General features: G+C 34.6%; 1 protein-coding gene across 4 annotated transcripts; it reads left to right on the forward strand.

The window, feature by feature from the left end:
• Positions 1–19,500: 19,500 nt before the first annotated feature.
• Positions 19,501–22,489, forward strand: LOC132304400 (FCS-Like Zinc finger 10-like). Of its 4 annotated transcripts, none has more exons than XM_059802060.1 (3): positions 19,501–19,706; positions 20,656–21,773; positions 21,863–22,489. In XM_059802060.1, exons 2-3 carry the CDS (start codon positions 20,701–20,703, stop codon positions 22,014–22,016), a joined length of 1,227 nt encoding a protein of 408 aa, XP_059658043.1. In that variant the 5' UTR covers positions 19,501–19,706; positions 20,656–20,700; the 3' UTR covers positions 22,017–22,489. The 4 variants fall into 4 exon arrangements, with proteins under 4 accessions (XP_059658043.1, XP_059658040.1, XP_059658044.1 ...); XM_059802057.1 differs by having other exon boundaries at positions 19,501–19,647; XM_059802061.1 differs by having other exon boundaries at positions 19,697–19,820.
• Positions 22,490–22,740: the final 251 nt, after the last annotated feature.

The raw sequence follows: 22,740 nt of genomic DNA on the forward strand, positions 1-22,740 counted from the left end.
ACAACATGATGCGATGAGAGTCAATTCTGCCAAATCTGTCAAAGTAACAACTTAAAATCATACCGCCTTCACCTCGCTTGGGGCAAGAAGGAAGGTTTCTACAACCTCAAAGGTTGCTCCTGTCATAAGTTCAAGTTCCACCTCGCTGGGGGCAATAAGGAAGGTTCCTACAACCTCTAAGGTTGCTCTAGTCACAAGTTCAAGGCTAGTCCACCCAAGGCCAGAGATTTTTTCTGACTCCATCACTATGCCAGTCATGATGACGAGTACTACCTCGTACGAAGAGCAATTGACGACTATGGCCCGTGCAATTGAAAGATTACAACACTCTCTCAAGAAATAAGATCTGAAAATTGCCTCGTTGACAGAAAAGTTAAAATTGCGTGACGACAATGCTGAGTCAAGCAAAGGCCAAATTCCTCATTCTAATTCCATGCCAGAGACCACTCCAATTGACGATCAAAATGACATGTCTTTTAATCCAACAATTGAAGCTGTTTCCATCACCTCACTTTCTGTTCAACAACTTCAAGACATGATAGTGAATTGCATAAATGAACAATACAGTGGCGTTCCTCAAAGTGCTCGCATGTACTCAAAGCCTTACACAGAAAGAATTGACATCTTAAAAATGCCAGTTGGGTATCAACCTCCAAAGCTTCAACAATTTGACGGAAAAGGAAATCCCAAGCAACATGTCGCACACTTTGTAGAAACTTGTGGCAATGCTGGTACAAACGGAGATCTCCTTGTCAAGCAATTCGTTCGTTCCCTCAAAGGAAATGCATTTGATTGGTGCACAGACCTCAAAGCTAGACGTATTGACAGTTGGGAGCAGATGGAACGAAAATTTCTCAACCGTTTCTACAGCACACGTCGTATTGTAAATATGCTGGAGCTCACAAATACAAAACAGATGAAGGGTGAACCCGTGGTTAACTACATCAACCGTTGGCGAGCTCTAAGTCTTGACTGCAATGATCGTTTATCTGAAATTTTTGCAGTTGAAGCATGTATGCAAGGTATGCGTTGGGAGCATTTTTACATCCTACAAGGGATTAAGTCTTGCACATTTGAAGAGCTTATTACTCGAGCCCACGACATGGAGCTTAGCATGGAAAATCATGGTGCTAAGAAAGATGTTCCAGATGTACCCGACAACCTTCAAGAAGATGAGGGTAGTGAGTCAGAAGAAAAATACAATATACTTCTTAACTCGGATGACGAAGTAGCATCATCTTTCATTATAAGTATCAACTCAAGAAACTTACATCAAGAAACGCACCATGCTATAACAATGACTTCAATCGAAAGTGCAAAATCACAGGGGGCATTAAGTCAAGGAAACCAAAAAGAAAATCTTCAAAGTGACGATGAGATAGTTCGTGCCCTACAGTATAAGCTTAGATTGTCGTCTGATTCTTCAAAGTTGAAGAAAATTATTAAAGTTGAAGTGCTCCCAGATACGAGCTTAAACTGTCGATGATGCTCCCAGATACGAGCCTAAACTGTCGATGCTGCTCCCAGATACGAGCTTAAACTATCAATGCTGCTCCCAGATACGAGCTTAAACTGTCGATGATACTCCCAGATACGAGCCTAAACTGTCGATGATGCTCCCAGATATGAGCCTAAACTGTCAATGATACTCCCTGACACGAGAATAAACTGTTAACTTAAAAAGAAAAAAAAAAATGACACTCCTTGACACGAGTTTAAACTGTCTACCTAAAAAAAAAAAAGAATCAAGAACTCCTTGATGCAAGTTTAAACTGTCTCAAAAAAAAAAAAAAAAAAAAAAATGACACTCCTTGGCATGAGTTTAAACTGTCTACCTGAAAAAAAAAAAAATCAAGAACTCCTTGATACGAGTTTAAACTATCTACCTGAAAAACAAATCAAGAACTCCTTGATACGAATTTAAACTATCTCCCCAAAAAAAAAAAAAAAATGACACTCCTTAACATAAGTTTAAACTGTCTACCTGAAAAAAAAAAATCAAGAACTCCTTGATATGAGTTTAAACTATCTCCCAAACAAAAAAAATGACACTCTTTGACACGAGTTTAAACTGTCTACCTGAAAAAAAATTAACACTCCTTGATATGAGTATAAACTGTTTATTTGAAGGAAAAAAAAAAAAAAAAACAACACTCCTTGGCACGAGTATCAATTGTTCGCCTGAAGAAAAAAAAAAACTCTTTCACATGAGTATAAACTGTCTACCAAAAAAAAAATTTGTGAACTACATGATGACTTGATCCCTGTTTAGGGTATGTAGGCATCTTGGAAGTTTGTTCCAAGTTCAGTCAACCTAAAAAAAAAAAGGGCAAAGTGTGTTCATCGCATGATATCAAAAGTTTTCGTCGCATCTTTCAACTTGGCATGCCACCAAAGTGTAGTTGCAAAGAAAATTTTGGCTTGTCGCCAAATTGTAGCTGCAACGAAGAAATTTGGCCCATTTCCAAAATGTAGCTACAAAGAAGAATTTTGGTCCCTCGCCATAATTGTAGCTACAAAGGAAATTTTGATCCGGCAAAGTGTAGTTGCGAAGAAATAAATTAGTTCGTCGCCAGACTGTAGGTGCCAAGAAAAATTCTGCTCGCAGCCGAAGTATTGCTGGAAAAGATTTTTGTTGAGGTGTCATTGAAGAAATAATTCACGATGTCGCCAAGATATTGCTAAAGTAAAAACAAATCACCACACGGAGGCATAGGCATGCAAGCTTTGTCTATCACATCCTTACAGTATCTGCAGCAGAGCTCTATCTTCGAGACAAATATGCACAAGCACATTTGCGTAACTCGGTAACTTCATGTCAAGTGGCTACTGGTTGAGTCAGATCTTTTGGTGGAGCTTCGGCTTGAAATCATCATCAAAACTGGCGATGACTAACAATGCTAGTGGTATGACCTCTTAGAGTTTGTTCTTACTCTCTGAATGGTTAATGTCTGATCTGTGACTAATGAAGATTACATATGTCGTTGCTCTCTGGATTGATTTATGGCTGTTGACGACACTGTCTGTGTTGGTCTCGGAGTATAGTCTCGTTCTATCAATGGCTGCGGGATAATCTATGGTTGATGAAGACGTTCTGGCGATGGCTTACAATGGTGGTGGTATGACCTATTGGAGTTTGTTCTTACTCTCTGAATAATTGATGTCTGATATGTGGTTAATGAAAACTGCATTTGTCGTTGCTCTTTGGATTGATTCATGGCTGCTGACGACACTGCCTGTGTTAGTGGCATGACCTCTCGGAGTCTGGTCTCGCTCTATCAATAGTTGCTGGATGATCCATGGCTAATGAAGACATTCTGGCGGCGGGTGTTGATGTGATACCCCTCGATTCTAGAGCCACGGGTGATCAAGTCCGAGCACAGATCCGAGGGATATCAGACAATTAATATATAAACAAGCAGGAATAAAACTGAATTAAGAATAAAATAATTATACGCTGAAAAGAATTCTAATTGTAAAACCTCCAAAATAAAAGTTTTAATAAAAATAAACTTTCCAATCCGTACAACTCGGGAATCCATCTAGTGGACCCCTAATATTTCCAACTGGTAAAATATTGACAGAATTAAAATCCAAAACCAAAATAAGAAAGAAAATCCTATGTAGTCGGAAGAGTGAGTGACTGTATCTGCATCACCACGATCAAACCCTAAGCCTAGTACTCACGAACACCTGAAAAATAAAGGTGGGTCAGGCCCACATGCAAGTTCCATCCTACTACAAACCGTACATAAACCCGATACGCAGATACATCCTAGATAGCTCGGCAATATCTACAATAGTCCATAGATATATAAATACACACTATAGGATGCTCACTAGCCTATAACATAGTTCAGCCTGGGTAGAAGGTGACCTATAAAACACGCTTTTCAGCGGCCAAGTACCTAGACCTACCAGGGAACATTTGCTATATCTAGCTACTCAACCTTTGCGATATATGCACCCTAACTGTGATCAGGAGACTCAAGCTCGTATCACAGTACCATAAATATATATATAAATTCCTTCCGAATGCCGAAAGATAAAACAAGCATCCATTATGTCGTGACAGGACATGTATCCATGTAGGAGTTAACTATTTTAGTTAATCCATTCCGTATATAAGAAGGGGTAGGACTTAGCTTTTTGATTTAATCCATCCTTGATATGTCACCGTCCCATACCGGTACATATAATGCAAATGATCCATAAATGATGCACATTCATTAGAACATCAAATAAATTCAGAAACTAGCATAATAGAAAACCGATATTATTAAGATCCTATTATGCATCCAGTATATGATTATAATCATTAATCCTCCAAATAAATTGTTAAAGTATTGATAAACAATTTATATTATCCACATCCATACAATTGATAAAACAGAAGTTAAACAATTCATCAATTAACATCCATAACCTATTATAATGATCAGCCAGAAATATGAACTAAATATATTATACTAGATATCCCAAACCATCTTCTCATACTATATTATTTAAATTGCCAAAACAAAGACAAGTAATGAAATCCTCCACAATCCTTAACAGCATGAAAGTTAGCATTTACACCACATGACGTCCCTTTGATCCTCCACTCCAAAACCTGTGCCTGATATAATACGACACTCTAAATTCCAAATTGCTCATTATATGAAACCCCAACAGTATTCCCATACTAGTCCATTTAGTTCGCTAAACCAAAACTAGCAACTAAAATTCCTACCACTCCTGACAGCATACCATTTAATATCTAAGTTAATACTGTCTATGCCCATATCCTACACCGAACTTTCTGGCCTCCATTAAAGTATATAAATAATTTATATAACATCCCAAAAGTAATTCGATACCAGTCAGTTTAAGTTATTAAAACAAATTTATTAACTTAAACATTCATCCTTCCTTGACAGCATGCCTATTCCACGTTTCTGTTTCCTGATGCCCCCTTAAGATTAGCACCCTAGCATAAACCAACTATTTAAGGGTCTTAATAGGTTAATTTTAACATATTTGAAACCCCCTTTAATTTTCAGTATTTGCGTTTAACCCCAGAACTCCGAAAAAATTACAGAAAACACCCCGTAGGGGTTTTTTTCCCATGGGAGCCGGCTCCCCTTTATTGGAGCTGGCTCCTAGGCTTCTAGAGCCGGCTCCCCTTCATGGAGAGCCGGCTCTCTCTTCATGGGAGCCGGCTCCCACCATTTAAAAGCCGGCTCTCACCCTTGAGAGCCCCTCTCTGCTTCACTGCTTCGTCTTTGCTTCCGGCAGAAGTTCCAACTGTCTGTCCTAAGTTTCTTAAGGATTTTAAGAGTTCAATTTAAGCCCTAATACTCCTAGAAACTCCTTTGATTTCCCTAAGAATTGTTTGGCAAAAATCTAATTTGAAGACAAAAACAGTTTATGCAAACAACCAATTCAGTTCTTCTTCGCTTCCGGCGAAGTCCAGTGTCATATCCCAAACTTTTGTAGCATTCTTTGGATTCTATTTAAGTTCTTATAGTCCTAGAACCTCTCATACTCCAGTGTAAATCAAACGACAGAAATTAAACTCACAACAGAATAGTTTAAGCAACAACGGGTTTAAACTTTAAAAACACAGAACAAATTTTAGAAATCATCTAGCAATGCATAAAATCCATTTTTTATAGTTTAATTAAGTTCCTGGAGTCTATATAAGATGCACAGAACACAAGTTTATGGGGAAAGAGATAGTCTGAAACTTGCCTTTAGGTTTCGGTTCGAAACCTTTCAACGCCGTTGCTAAATTCTCCAAGACTGTTCCCTCCTCTCATCACTGTTCTCTACCTTTGTTATGTCTTGGTTCAACCCATGCACAATCCCCTTAATTCACCTCTCAAGACCCTCACTGTGTATCTCTCTTCACAATCCAGAGCCTCTGTTTTTTTCCTTTTCAAGATATTAAAAGAATAGGGTTGCAGACATAAAAGAATATATATATATATATTGCCGTCCCCAATCCTAAGTTTGCTTATAACTTTATATATATATAGCCTTCTATGAAGCCCTAATCCTAGATCCAGCCTAATGATATGTCGGCTACTATATGAAATAAACCCTAACCCTAAACTATAAATACAACACACATAATTTTATAAGCTACCCAAAATTAAATTAAAACAATAATCAAATATTTAAATTAACCAAAAATTAAATTAAAACAATTACAATCAATTTAAACAAACACAATTACCAATTAAGCAAATAAAACAATTAAGCTAAACAAATAACAAATAAGTCCAATTATTAAATAAATAAAAAAATGAAATACAAATCAAAATTGAAAATTAACTTCCCATTCCCATTTTATCCTTTTGAAAACTAGGGGTATTACAGTTGACAACGTTGTCTGAGCTAGTGGTAAAACCTCTCTCCATCTATATCTGTTATTGCTCTCTAGGCTGATTCGTGGCTGTTGACAACACTGTCTGTGCTGGTCACACGACCTCTCGGAGTCTAGTCTCGCTCTATCAATGGCTACTGGATGATCCATTGCTGATGAAGACGCTCTGGCTGCGGGTGTTGACAACGTTGTCTGAGCTAGTGGTAAAACCTCTCTCCATCTACATCTGTCATTGTTCTCCGAGTCGATTCGTGGCTGTTGACGATACTGTCTGTGCTGGTGGCATGACCTCTCAGACTCCAGGTTCTAGTGTCCTTAGGAGTGTCTTTCGTTAGAAGTCTTCCGCGTTGTGTCTCTTAAAACTTAGAGTCATATTAAGATTCGTTGTACTCTTTTACGGTTCGTTAGGAGGAGTAGATGATGTCAATTATATTTCATAATTATAGAATAGTTGACACTAGATGGAAGATGGGGTTCAAGGCGACTGTGAATCAGACCTGAAGGAGTAGAGGAGTACGTTATCGAGTTCTCTATCAGAAGCAAAACTTGGGATCAAAGGTTTAGTTCCGATTGGTGCTACTTTTGAAGTATAAGCCAAAGAAGGATTTAGGAGTGTGTTTTAGGTCACCGCATAAAGGGACCAACATGATTTTAGTTGTTCTCATAAAGGAGGCAACCGGGGAATAGGAGTTCGAAGAGAATTCTAGTGGAGGAGATTGCAACACACCCCAGAAAGAGGATATCGAATCTTGTCAATCAAGGATTGCGCAAGAGGAATCTTGTTCGCTAATAGTATAATGAACGGTACTAGTAGAGTTGGTGGGGATTGACCTAGTTAAAAAAAATTTCTTGTTTCCTTAAAAGAGGTTGCTAAAGAGAACTCTTCAGGAGTTTAGGATCGGATAAAGTTATTATCGGAACGCAGCAATGATGTGATATCACGTTCCAGGGAGTATGGGAATTAGGTTGTGACGGTCTAAGTTACTTTCTTATAGCTACATTAGACGGTTGCATTCTAGGTATAAGGATGATGGAGGTTAAGCCTTGCGAATTTGCTGAAACAAATGGATTTTTGTTATGAGCTATGATTTGAGCTTATGTTTCGGGTTTGGATGATTACCTCTGGAACTGGAAAAGGAGATTGTGAACCAATCCGGTAAAGTTGATTTCTAAAAGAGATTTTCTTTGTTAGGAGGAACGATGTTTTACATAGGATTCTATTATATTTTATTGTGTTTTTGTGAGTGCATTATGTGTTTTCTTTTCGTTAATTATTCAGGATCGGGAATACGATTTAGTTAAGGACGCAAGTAAGTGAACAGTCAATTATCGTTTTGGAGGAATAACATTAATTACACTAGGATTTTGGGCATGTGGTCATAGGATTTGGTAAGTATACCTACCTGAAGCCAATCTAATGAACCTGGACATGCGTAGTTATAGTACGTTTTCAGGATGGGATAAGTAAACTTGCAGTTCGAGTCAAATGATATAGATTCATTTGATAAACTGTAGTGTCACGATGGTTAATTGGAGGAACTGGCTTGGCTGAATATCTTCTAAAATAATAAAAAAATATTCCCAAGTCAGCAGGAGGAATTTATACTGGTTTAAGTACTTATTAGGATGACACTGACCGAGGGTAGTAGACGGATTAACTATTTATTAGTCTATCCATAATCAAGAATTTGATTTATGAGAGCATGTCATTAGGAGGAGTTGCTGGAGTTGCATATCGAGGATGAAGCAAAGTCTCTTCATTTGCACAAATAATACAGAATATTTTTTTTTTAAGGGTCACAATTTGTAACAAATAGTTGTTGCTAGAAATTGTAATCTATTTGGAGGATGAAGAGATTCCATCTGAAGTTATATTTGGACAGGATGTCTATTAGACACTTACTTGTATTAGACAAGTAAGATGTCAAAGACTTGAAGATGAGGCCGAACATCTAATTATGGAAGCTGTTGTTACCAGACTAATAATACTTTCATTCGACAAATTGGACGGGGGATGTAAGGACTGAGGTTCACAACTCTTAGTTCTTAGTGGGTCTTGGAGGAAACATGATGCTTCGAAAAAGGAAGCAGATGGTTGGAAGGCAGGTAGGAGAAGGGACATAATGATTTGCCTCAAAGTCTGATATCTAGTAGGTAATCTAGATGGACCGTCAAAGATCCTTAGATCCTTGCAGTCATTTCTCATGCTAGAACGGGACTAACAGAGTAATTTCCACAGATCTAGAGGAGAGATGGCTGATTCTACACAAGGGTCAGGACTTTGGTGGGGATATTGGCTGACTGATACAATTAAATCAGTTTCATTTTGTTTATTTTGGAACTGGTAGGATATCAGTTCCTATGAATAGCACGGATCACGAGACGGTTTAGATGGATAGATGTAGGGAATCACACTTTGCATTGAGTTTCGTCCGATAGAAGTAATAGGGAGGAGGATGATCTTATCAGTTGATAAGATAATTGAGTTTAGCATGTGGAAATAATAACACATGCTATTACCAGGGAAATGGAGGCGGTCAACTTAGAATATTTGAGCTGATCCCACAGGAGGTCATACTTTACTCAGATGAGTTTAGGGTACTGAAAGATGACTGGTAGTTGTCTTTCTGATTCTAGGAAGGTCGGGATGACTGAGATGTTTGGGGATTTTGGATAGTATGTGTGCCGATCTCTCACTGTTTGGTCTGGCATGGAAGCGAGGTTATATAATAAGACATTGTCTTTATTTAAGGATACATCGGAGATAAATATTCTCTTTTGAAAATGGTTGAGCGTGGTTTGGAGGCGGCAATTGGATTTTGTACATTGTTGAACTCGTACATAGGAGTTTCTATCAGGAAATGGTTGCTTGAGATGTCTTCTGTATTGGAAGTGATGTTTTTGGAGGAAGGTCAGTTTTACGTGTTACACTGACTTTTCAATGATTTTGTTTATTGATTTAGGCAGTAGTCTATTGCTTAGTGTTACCAATTTGTTAGCGCTGGATGCATAGGAATTATTTGCGTCTGTTCTATGGAACTTGGAGGAATAGGGATCGTTACCCTTCACTAAATATTGGGTAGGATTGGATCGTTGATAGATACAACTTAGGAGTTATACAGGTATGGTATTTCTTAAACATAGAAACCTGGTTATTGTTGGTTGTGTTGGAATTTGGGTGGAGCTCATATAAAACAGCTGTGCCACACGGAAACGGAAATGAATTTTGGCAAGTCATTAATTCAGAGTTTCGTGAATTCCGAGGACGGAATTCCTTTTTGTAGGGGTGAAGAATGTAATACCCCTAATTTTAAAATGGATAAAATTAAGTTTTTTATTTATTTATTGATTAATTGATTTAATTATGTGATAGTTGTTTTGTTTTTCTTAAGTGATTAATAGTGTGTATTTAAATTAATATTGTTTAATTGTGAATAGTGGGTATGTATTTAATTATTTATTGTCTTGAATTTATTTATGTGTTTTGAGTTATTATTTATTTGCTTTCCTTATTTGTTTTACGTGTAATTAATTAATTAGGTTTAGGGTGTTACGATTATGTAATGATGGGTACCGACTTATAGGAGGTTGGAATTAGGGTTAAGTTTTTATGGTAGCCTATATATTTAACTTTACAAGTCTGCTAGGGTTAAAAACAAACCTATGCACGTAAGAATTTTTGAGAGAGAAAACAGAGGCACACATAATGGTTTTGAGAGGAAACTATATGAGCCACCAGTTAGGAGTTCAACCGTGACCTGAAGGTCGTATCAAGGAGGAAGGAGTGGATGGATTGTGGTATTGGAACTGAGTAGTAAGAAGGTTGCCGGTCGTCCGTTCGTCGGAAACTCCATAGATGACGTTGTAAGGTTTCAAACCGAAACCTAAAGACAAGTTTCATTCTATCTCCTTCCTATAAACTTGTGTTCTGTGCATTCTATATGGTCTCCAGGAAATTAATTTAACTTGAAAATGGAAGGTTGATACAAGATTATCAGACTGTAACCTGTTGCATGCTTAATTAACTGGTTTCAGTTCTCTTGCATAAATTGTGTTGTTTTCGGTTTAGATTTTTGTCAATTGATTTACATTGCAACATGAAGGGTTTCTAGGGTTGTTTAGACTCTGATTGAACCTTGTAAACTTTAAAAAAAGAAATTCAGAACCGAAGGATGGAGTTCGCCGGTAACACAGAGGGCAAATAGGGGAAGCATAAACTGTTTCGTTTATGGTTTATGTTTTGTCAATTAATTCATATTAGAATTGGAGAAGCTTCTAGGATTTTTAGGACTTAAACGGACAGTAAAATTTATTTAATTAACGTGCTTGAATTTAAAGGAATTTAATTGCATGAAATTGAATTTGTTATAAGACTGCTTTTACGGTTGGATTATGTACCAGTTTTAACCATGATTTCTCTTGAATGTACACTTGTTTTGAATCATGTAGTGACGCAAAATTACTTCTTATAATTAGTTGGGATGGTCTGGAACTTAAAACAGTGGGTTAGGAGCGTGAACAGGGGCAACCGGAAAGTCAGAAAGTGTCCGGAATTGAAGAAGACGGAAGTTCAGATAATGGAGCAGGTTCCATTCTTTAAAGGAGCCGGCTCCATTGAGATAGAGCAAGCTCTAAACTATTTTGGAGCCAGCTCCAAGTGGATAGAGCAGGCTCCAAAATATAATGGAGCCGGCTCCACTTTTGGTAATGCACAGTAAGTGCGTTTTTGTGATTTTTCTGATTTCAGGGGCTTAAATGAAATTAATGGAAAGTGGTGTGGGGTTTTAGATGTTTAAAATTAATCTATTAAAACCATAAATTAGTTAGTATATGCTAGTGTGTTAATATAAATGGACATCATGAATTTAAAAAAAAAAATTAATGTGCATGTTGTCCAGGAAGGAGAAAGTCTAAAATTTCTAGTTTAGTTAGCTAATTGAATGGACTGAATTGAAAGATATTTTAGGGATGTTGTACCAAAGATATTTGTGATATTTAAGTTCCATGAAGGTTGGCTGGGTTGTGGTTGTGGACGTCATGTAATTTAAATACATTGTTGCATGCTGTCAGGAGTGGAGAAGTTTTTATTTGCCGGTTTGTTTTAACCAGTTTATTTTGGTAAGTATAAAATACCATTGGGGTTGTATATAATGTGTTATGGGACTTCTTAGTTGACATATTATGTCAAGCACAAGTTTTAACATGAAGGATTAAAAAGGACGTCATGTAATGAAACGATAATTTTCATGCCGTCAGGGATTAAGGAGGATTTTCATTACTAGTCTTTATTTTAATAATTTAAATGAACTAGTATGAGAGTATGGTTAGGGATGTCTAGTATAATGTGCTCAGCTCATATTTCTGATAGTCATTATACCATGGTGTGGGTGTTAATTGATAAACTGTTGAAATTTCTGTTTTATCAATTGGATGGATATGGATGATTTAGATTGTCTATCAATGCGTTAACAATTTAAATGAAAGTTTTATGATTATAATCATATACTGGATGCATAATTTGGTCATACATATAATAGACTATATTTATATTTATTTTGGAGTATGGTTGATGAATAATTATTATTAATTTGTCAACTATATTAGATGGAGGATGGTATGCACCGGTATAGGACGGTGGCATACTAGGTATGGATTAGTTCAAACACTATAACCTACCTATTCTGGATTGAGGTGTGAATTTACCATAAAGGTTCAGTCCCACTCATGTTTGTATCATATCAATTATGAATTGAATGACCTACTTTGGTTTCTGGATGGATTGTTATACTTATATCAGACCACTACAAAAGATGGATGATATTTTGTATTAGGAGTATACGGACTTTATATACATATCATTATGGTGCCATGGTATGAGCTTGAGTCTCAGGACCATGGTTAGGGTGCGTATATCGCCTAAGATGGATAACTGGATACAGGTGTTGTTCCCTGGTAGGTCTAGATACACATGACCACAGTATGTGCGATTTGCATGGTATCTCTACTCAGGCTGAGACAGACCTATTGGACTAGTGAGCGTCCTATAGTGTGTATCTATATCTATATGGACTATTTTAGCTATTGTCGAGCTATCTAGGATGTATCTGCGTATCGGTTTTATGTATGGATTGTAGTAGTATGGAACTTGCATGTGGGCCTGACCTACTCTTATTTTTCAGGTGTTCGTGAGTACCAGGCTTAGGGCTTGATCGTGGTGATGCAGATACAGACACTTACTCTTCCGACTATATAGGAGTTTATTTCTTATTTTAGTTTTGGGTTTTAATTCTGTATTTCATTTACAATCGAGGATTATTAGGGGTCCACTTGGTGGATTCCCGAGTTGTAAGGATTGGACGGTTTAAATTATATTAAAATTTTATTTGAAGGATTTTTCGTATTTAGAATTCTTATCAGCTTATTATTATTTTATCTTATTTCATTTTTTTTATATTCTGTGTTCAATTACATATTGATTGTTTGGTAACCCTCGGATCTGTGCCCGGACTTGATCACCCGTGGCTCTAGAATCGAAGGGTATCACAGCTTGAAACTCTTGAAGAACACCATGGTTGACTAGCACTGCTTTAGAAAAAAAAAAAAAAAAAAAAAAAAAGAAAAGAAAAGAAAAAGAAAAAGAAAAAGAAGGGGTTAGCACTTGAAGATAATAATAATAATAAAAAATATATATATATATCATCAAAAGTGTGAATTGGCATAGATGGAAGATTTTAGTTCCGAAGGAACAATGGGTCCTTACGAACTAGTTGCGTTCTAAAGGAACAACGGGTCCTTACGAACTAGATGAGTTCCGAAGGAACAATGGGTCCTTACGGACTAGTTGCGTTCCAAAAGAACAATGGGTCCTTACGGACTAGTTGCGTTCTGTATGAACAATGGGCCCTTACGGACTAGTTGCGTTTCGAAGGAACAATGGGTCCTTACGGACTAGATGCGTTCCGAATGAACAATGGATCCTTACAGACTAGTTGCGTTCCGAAGGAACAATGGGTCCCAGAGGGACTAATAGAGAAAAAAATATATAAATAATAAAAATTAAAATTAAAAAGGAAATTCTTCCAACAAGCATAAAAATAAAAAATAAAAAATAAAAAAAATTCATTCTCCAGCAAGAGTGGAGAGAGAGAGAAAAAAAATTTAAAAATTTTCATTCTCCGGCAAGCGTGGAGAGAGAAGGAAAATAATAATAATAATAATAATAATAATATTTCATTTCCCAGCAAGCGTGGAGGGAGAGAAAAAAAAAATTTCATTCTCCAGAAAGCGTGGAGAGAGAAGGGAAAAAAAAAAAAAAAAAAATGAAGAAGAAGAAAGAAGAAGGGAAAAACATACCAATTATTTGTGTTCAAGCAGAGGCTGCAATCCAACACAGTCTTCAGAAGTTGTGATCTGACAAGTCTTCAGAGATTATTGGAATTGATGTCAAACCTTACAATATTGAGGGTATATATAGGCAACAAGATACCTCCAAGTTGTATTCAGAATTGGACAATTCAATTCAAATAAGAAAGTCAAATTCCAATCAAAAATTGAAAAAAAAAAAAAAAAAAAAAAAAAAATTGGATACTTCAAGTCCCACTTGAAAAATGAGATAAGTCCTGTTAATCTTGGGACTCGAAGTGGGGGCAATTTGTAGATACTAAAATTTAGTGGGCTTTGGTTTTAACAAATGAACCCATTAAATATGGGCCTAATGTTTAATTAAGTTATTTAATTGTTCCAGGCTTGGTCCACTTAAATTATTTAATTAGCCCAGATGATTAAATGAAAAGATAATATTCCTAATAAAATATATTTGAAATAGTTATTTTTAAGGATAATTATCATAATATAACCGGCCCGGACCAGTTATGATTTTATTCTTATCTGGAGATGACATGTGTCATCATCCTATTAATCCAAGAAACCTATAAATAGAGGCCTGAAGGAAGGAAAAAAGGGGAGACAAAAATTCAGAGTCCAGAAATCCAAAGGCAATAACGCAAACACAGCAAATTCAACAAATCCTCTCTGAAGACGAAGAACAACAAGCACATCCAAAGACGTGCTGTTCTTCCTCAAATTCAACAAAGGGCACAAATTCAGAAATTCAGACACAAATTCAGAAATTCAGACCCACAGATTCAGAATTCAAAAAAGGACACAAATTCAGAAGTTCAGAAATTCAGACACAAATTCAGAAATTCAGACCCACAGATTCAGAATTCAGAAGTCCAGAGACTCAGAAATCCAAAGACTCAGAAGTCAGAGACACAAATTCAAAATCTAAATCCAAAAGCGAAGAACATCAAGCACATCCAACGACGTGCCGTTCTTCATCAAATCTCACGGTGATCAACAATAAGCTTGTGCAGCCCTTGGATCCAACCAATAACAAAAAGGAGATCGAATCAGAGGACCATTCTTTTTGTAAATAATATTATTATAGAGGATTGTACTCAAATTTTTCAAATTAATAAATTACTATTTGCTCCATATTTTGTCTTTATTTACAGAGAACAAAATTTGTGTGTACAGTAATTATTTATTTATTTTGGTATTTTAAAAAATAAAGTAAAATTTATTTGTAATTTTTATTTTGGCATGCTCAATGAAACTGACTCCTGTGAAGTGGCAATTGAAAATTGACCGATCTAATTATTCAGTTAACGGTCGTTTTACGGCGGTGATCACCGTTTTTGCGTCGCTATCTGGAGTAAAAAGATACACTGAGAATTTTAATGTCATAATATTAAATGACAATTATACCCTCCTGTTGTTGTTGGGTTAGTGTTATCGTTGCCTTTTTCTAGTACTATTATACCCTCATGTTACTTTTACCCTTTTAACCTTGCGAGCGTGAGTAACAAAGCCTTTACAAAGATACCTTTTTTTTTTTTTTTTTTTAGTTAAAGCCTTTACAAAGATACTTGCCATATATGCATATCTAAATTTATTATAAAAATGTAGAAGGTAAAAGATATTTCTTTTTTTTGATCTTACTCCGTATATATTACAAGATCACTAATTCCATATATACGAACAGAGATTGTCAAGATATAATATAAAATAGAGGTCAACTTTTATATTTAATGTTGTTTAACTAAAATTTCATATTGATTTTTAAAATATATTCTGGTACATAAAATTAATTACTAAAAGAATAGTAACATCCATAAATTTAACTAATTTTATGTGAGTATATGCTCATGTTATTATGACGTCAACTATATCATTTTTCAATTATATCATACCCCGTCTGTATAAATTATAAGGAACTGTCAAACTTTCAGACCCTAAATTATCATCTCAATAAAAATAACTTAAACATACTATTGCTATATATTTTTTCAAACTCTCCATAAAGTTTTTAAATTAATACTTGAAAGCATAAATGGATTATATTATTTTTGGGAAACATGAGAGTCATATTTTAGTAGCATATTTTAAAATTTTGATTGTTTGTACGTGCTTTAAGATACGAATGCTTCTTATTCCACAACAACGAAAGCACTTTTTCACTCTTTCATATACTAGGGGATTTCACTTGGAAAAGAAAATGTTTCATACTAATAGTTTCGGGTCCATAACCATGGGCTCCAATGCACTAGGTGGTTTTTGATATTGATGGGACATAATTAGCTTGAGAGTTACAATTTTTTAAGAAAAACATTACCAAGAGGGGAAAAAAAATGTAATTGAATTATTTGATTTTATAAAAAGGTTAAGTTATTATTTTTCAAATGCTTGGATTTCATATAGAGTTTTATTGATGGACTCAGATCCCCTCCCGTGCCTTAAAACGTTGACAATCACTTAAATATAATTAAGGCAGTATTTGCCCATTTCTTTAAATAACTTGTTTTATTTTTGGAATAATTAATTGAAAAAAATTAAAGGAATATTTGGGTGGATATATTGGTTCTTGTTCAAATTAGATTTATACATATAGATTTATGTACACAACCTTACCAAGGTATATATATGATGGTTGGTGGAGAGGGAGGTGTTGGTAGAAGGTTGTGAGGGGAAGGGCAATGACCATTGTTAGATGGTGGAGGTGTAAGATGTGGAGATGGCCATTGTTAGAGGGGTAGTAGTGTAAGAGGCAAAGAAAATAGAGTAATAGAGATACGGAAGGAGAGAAAGGAGAATGAGAATAAATATAATATTGGTAAGTATTTTATTTTTTGGAAGGTTATAATGAGGTAAGTTATTGCGTCTCAAAACATTTTAGTTTTGAGGGACACGATAAGATTACAGGTCCTCATTGACAGTCTTAATTACAATGGCATATGTTGAGAGAAATTTTTCAAAATTAAAGTTGATAAAATCTTATCTATGGTTAACAATGTCATAAGAGTGATTAAATTGATTGGCTATGATATCTTGAAAAAAATATATTGGAGAAACTTGATTAGAGTACTTTAGTTGATGATTTTACAGCTCAGAATACAAGACGATCATATTTTGATATGGAGTTGAATTTTAATTTTTATGACTAAGTTGTGTTGATTATTTATTTTAATTTTTTGATTTCACATGATCATGCTCTTTATACTTTTATATTTTTTCAGCCACATTTGAAAGTTTGTCTAGAGTCTTTCAAAATTTTGAAAATCTTTGGCTAACCTGGTTTGACAATATTCAAATTTGACTTGTTCACTTATGAGCAAATTTTTTTTTCTTTTCTTTTTAACATATTCAAAATTGTTTTTAAAAATCTACACTACACAAGTCCCACGTCTTTAAACTTTTTTTTTTTTTTTTTTTGCAAAAGGTCAAAAGCGAGGGCATATGTGTTATTTTACCGTTCAACCATGGCGGTGGGTTTTTAAACTCACGCGTATTTTAACTCATCAAAATAACCATGGTTGGGTTGGGGGCCGTCAACGTTATTCCATCTTTCAACAATAAATCAGAGTGGGTCCTCTGTCAACCCTGTGGGCCTCATCAACTTATAAAGTGTGAGAAAGCATAATTTATTTATTTATTATTTTTTTGTTAATAGCAAAAACACATCTGATATACACTCACGGTTTATTTTGAAAGATAGAGAATTACTAAATCATATATTGTTTTTATTAATAAAACATAAATTGAATGGATTCTCTTTTCGAAACAGATTTTTCTTTTAAAAAAATTATTTTATTTTATTTATTTATACATATACACAATACACACAGTTTGTACCCAATTATGGTATATATGTAATCATAGAAATACTCGCACACACATACACTTTAAGTTGTAGTTAGAATGACCCCTAAACTTAATCGGTTTTGGTTGGTCAACATAACATGTGAGATGTTGCATGTATTTTGAGATAGATTAGTCTCAATAATAAAATATAAAAATATTTCTCCTCTTAAAAAATAATAATAATAAAATATACTCTTAAACATATAATAGATTATTTGCAAAATTTTATGCCCTTTAATATAGGAAAATGATAAATGGACTCTTTTATTTTAAAAAAAAAATTAAATAGTGATTAAAATAAATTGAATTAAGGACAATAATATCACATCGAGTTAAAAAATATATCATATTTGTGAAAAAGTGAAGCGTGCTTTTAGCACCTCCCTTTGATTTAAAACATTTAAATTTCAGTGGTAATAATATTGGATAGTTATAATTCAAAATAATTGATGAAAGAATTACTCATTATATTTGGGAGTACTGCACCTTAAATTTGAAATTAAAGAATATTTAGTTCAAAATTTAAATTATTATTTTTAAAATTTTATTTTCAGCAAGTCAAGTGGGTGTTTTTTTCAAAAGCAACATTAATAAAATTAAATGAAATTTGACAAAAATAGGAAAATTACACTTACATAAAGTTAAGAACCTTAAATAACAAAGCAATACATTTTAAAAGTTTATTTTTCACCTTGGTTGAATTAAGTAAAATAATTACATAGGCATCAATAACTATTGTTTAGGACCAAGATGCCCTCAAACACTTATTATAAAATGCTAAAAATTATTCCTCTAAAATCAAGTTAAATAATTGTTTTTCTTTAACTTTGAATTATATTGCTGCAATTTTCATATATACACACATACACTATAACTTATACAAATAATAAAAATGATTCAATATTGTAAAAAATGGGCAATTAAAGGTTAGTCCCCAAAAAGAAAAATATAATTAAACTCAATAATATATAAATCGCATTTGTTATGGTGCATGCTTTGAGATGATCATTAATTTTTTTGGCTCAATTAGTTATACTTGTTTTATTAAAAAAAAATAATAATAATTGCTGGTGTACCATTTACTGAGGCAACCATTTAATTTTTTTCATGATCTCCCTTTCTCGCCATTTAGTTTTTTCATAATCTCCTTCTCTTGTGCGTGTGTACTGTATGTGTGTGTGTGTGTGTGTATATATATATATACTATGAATTTTCGCTTATTGAAAAAAATTATATACATAGTGAATTTCCAATAAATTATTTTTATATTTCTAAATTGACATTTGCAAGTTTGAACGGATATATCGTTAAAGTTTTTTGCACAAAATTTATATAATATATATGTGTGTGTATGTGTGTGTGTTGTTTTTATTTTATTTTATTGATTTTGGTAATATAAACACCATATACAAAAATGTTAAGTTGAAACTCAAATCAGAAACTTATTTTTCTAAATTTTCTTAATGAAAGAATTATTTGATTTAGAAATGATACTTTGTTATTTTGAAATAAGAGTTTGGAGGATATTTTAGACATAAATAATAGTTTTTAATACACATGTAATTATTTTACTTAACTTGACCAAATTTAAAAATTAATTTAAAAAATAGGCTGATTTGTTATTTAAAACTTATAAATTTACTTTAGTGTAATTTTCATAAAATGTATTTAGTGTGAAAAGTGAATTAAACTCACCACACACACACATATATATTTGCGATAATGATCTGAAATGAAATTAAGATGTCTAGCATTAATTAACACGTAATCTAGATTGAAAGGAACGTGTTACGAAATTGCTAATCAAGTAATTATAATAGTATTAATTTTGTATTTCTTAGGATTTTATACGTGTGATAAAAGGGTCATGGACACATATACATGTCTCGGACGTTACATACAGTGTGTGTATATATAATATACAGAGATGAGAGAGAGAGGGAGAGGGAGAGGGGAGTAATTTGGAAAAGCTCGCTGCTTCTCTAATTTTTATGCATTTAGAGAGAGAGAGAGTTTCGCTCACACGGAGGGAAGGGGTCTTGACAAAACATTACTCTTTTTATTACTGCTTCTGGGTAATCTCCTCTCTAGTCTCTAGCATCATCTCTGTGAAGTTTCCAGAGGAGAAAACTAGGTGGACTTTCCCACCCTCTCTTTCTCTCTCCTTCTCTGATATATTTCATTCGTTATTCTAGTACTGAACCCCACAATGCATATCTTATATTCTATTCTGGTTTCTTGGAACTGAGTAAGATTCATCAAGTTCAAAATTTTTATTTCTTTCTTTTATTCATCATCATTCTGTGCAAAATCTCCCCTTCATGTAGCTTTCTCTGTGCATCTATGGAGTTTTCCCATCTGGGTATTTGATATTTTGTTTGATTTATAGTTAATTTATTAATTTGTTGCCTCTGAAGAATGTTGTAGTCGTTGTTGTTGTGTAGATGAAAGGGGTTTTTCTCATTTGGGATGTTGGATTGTTAGCACAGAAAAAAATTCAAGATTTAATGTGATTGCAATACAACATTTAAATGATTTTAAGAGGTTTTTTTGTTTGTATTTGGAGAAATTTTTTTCACTTTACAATTGATTTGACTTTTCTCTGTCATTTCAGACCTCTTTTAATGCTTTTATCTTCTTGTAAAAAAAAAAATTTGCTTTTATCTTATTTTAGTCTTGTTATTTGGGGATTTTGGATATACAGTTACTGGGATTATTCTGATATGATCTTCAATCCATGCAAGCTCCAAAACATCTTTCTTTTGATATATGGGTAAATTTGTAATGTTATCTGTCTATATTTGATCATTTTTCTTGTATCTTCGCCTTATTGCAGCTCATGGATTGATTTTGTGCCGAGTTGTTTTCAATTTTTTATTAATATATCTATTAAAAGCAATTTATTTCTCAATTTACTATTTGTTGTTTTATAGATCTCTTTGATGTAGATGTTATTGTTTCTGTCTAAATTTAGTTCATGGATTTGATGTTCTTGTATAGTTCTTTGTCTTGAAATGTCATTGATTAAATTACAATCTTGAAATCGTTATTTATCTTGTGGAACACTGTTAATTTGGTTACAGGTAAGGGCTTGTGGTAAAATTTCAAGAGGGTTTGGGGGTTTTGAGATGATGCTGAGAAAGAGGACCAGATCAAAAGAGAAAGATCAACACATGGATCACCTAATTTCTGATGCTAATTCTGAGTCCTTCTTGGTGCAGAAACATAAAACTAATTCATTTTTCACTGTCCCTGGTCTGTTTGTAGGGTTAGGTAATAATGGTTCGGAATCTGATTCCGTTTGGAGCCCCACTTCTCCATTAGATTTTATGTTTTTTCCAAATCTAGGTAGTCCCTCTAGGTCCCCAAGCTCAACCCAAGAGGGGCATCAGAATAGATGGAATTGTAACAAAGTTGGCCTGAGCATTATAGATTGTCTCGACAACAATGGTAAACAATCGGGTAAAGTTCTCCGATCATACGATAGTAAGAGTATTCTCTGTGGACCGCAGATGAGGATCAAAATCCCAAATTTTGGAGGTGATAATGGATCTTTTGAGGCACCCAATTCTCTTCCTAAGAATTATGCAAATTTTCCTTGTACCCAGATCAAATCATCCAATCTCTTAATTGGCAATTCTGATGTTCTATTTGGAAATGGAGAGACCCCATTAGAACATGAGCCATTTGGAAAAATCCTATCTTGCTCATTGGATTCGGGAAGGTCCGGGATGCATCTAAGCAGTTTAACAAACCATAGCACTAATTCAAGTTCTGAGGGTTATCATTTGGAAAGTGGAACAAAACCAGTGATTTCACCTCCTCAATTGATTGGAGGAAGACAAAATTTAGGCAGCTCCTTGGGTACAAAGTTAAATTTGTTCCCGGTATCTGATGGCTTTGACCATAATAGCTTAGTTGGGTCTTCAGCAAGTGAGATTGAGCTTTCTGAGGATTATACTTGTGTAAGAACACATGGCCCCAACCCTAAAACAACTCATATTTTTTGTGACTGCATTTTAGAATGTCACAACAATGAATCTACCAAATTTTCCAAGAAAGAAGAAAAGGAGATTGGATTGCCTCCAGCAGTGGCTGTTAAATGCTGTGAAGTACCCATTCTATATCCCTCTAGTGATTTCTTGAGCTTCTGTTACTCTTGCAAGAAGAAATTGGAGGGTGAAGATATCTACATGTACAGGTTTGACGCCGAACACCTGTGATATCCTCTTTGTTTGCATCACTAGGATTTTTCACTGCTGAAACTCTAGGTTGTTTGTTTCCTTGCAGAGGGGAGAAAGCATTTTGCAGTTGGGGCTGCCGCTCGGAGGAGATTTTGATCGAGGAGGCAACGGAAAAAATCATCGACAATTCCTCGGAAAGTACTCCCAATTCGAATGATTGCGAGGAACTATTCGAAACTGGCATGTTCATTACTGAATAAAGATGCTGTGGTTGCGTTGCCATAGCCACTATGCCCATGATTGATGAGCCATCACAAAGGTCAACACCCTGATCATCTGTTTACTTAGTGCTGTTTGTGCATCTGTTATCAGCCATGGGTGATCATTTTGTATACATTGTTCCTTGTGCTGATTGTGTCTCATCTTTCATGGTCCTAGTGGATATAACGGGTCAATGCTAGCTAATTTTGTTCTTCATAGTTTTGTTATGGATATAGGAACTTTAGATTTCTATTCTCCTAGTGTTGAATTGAACTGGGGTAGCAACATATTTTCCTGGCTCCCCATTTCTTTTTACGTATTCACTTTCTTGGCAGGAGTTGATTTATAAGCCTCCAAACTCGAACAAGTATTTGGTTGAATCGAGCTAGGTTCATTTTATACTATAAATGTGTATTGAATCGAACAAGTATTTCGTTTTATAAATGTCTATTGCACCCTTTCTATTTTCGAATATTTGTGATTATATTGAGAGGTTGAGCAGTTTTTATACTTGCTTTTTTCACCTACGAAACCAGAATTTGGTTTCGTCAATGATGTTTACACTAGCAAGATCCATCTCTAAATCGATGAATAGCTTGTCATCTCTGATAAAAGTCTAGCTATTGTGAACTCGTGTCCGTGAACTGATGATGATGATGATGCTTGTATTTCCTCTCTGTGATCTCTCTTCCATCTCTCATCCAACATTGATTATGATATTTG

The sequence above is a fragment of the Cornus florida genome, unplaced genomic scaffold (assembly GCF_030987335.1).
Source record: "Cornus florida cultivar Cherokee Brave unplaced genomic scaffold, ASM3098733v1 CherokeeBrave_3.0.0_Hap2_Chr04, whole genome shotgun sequence".
Lineage (NCBI taxonomy): Eukaryota > Viridiplantae > Streptophyta > Magnoliopsida > Cornales > Cornaceae > Cornus > Cornus florida.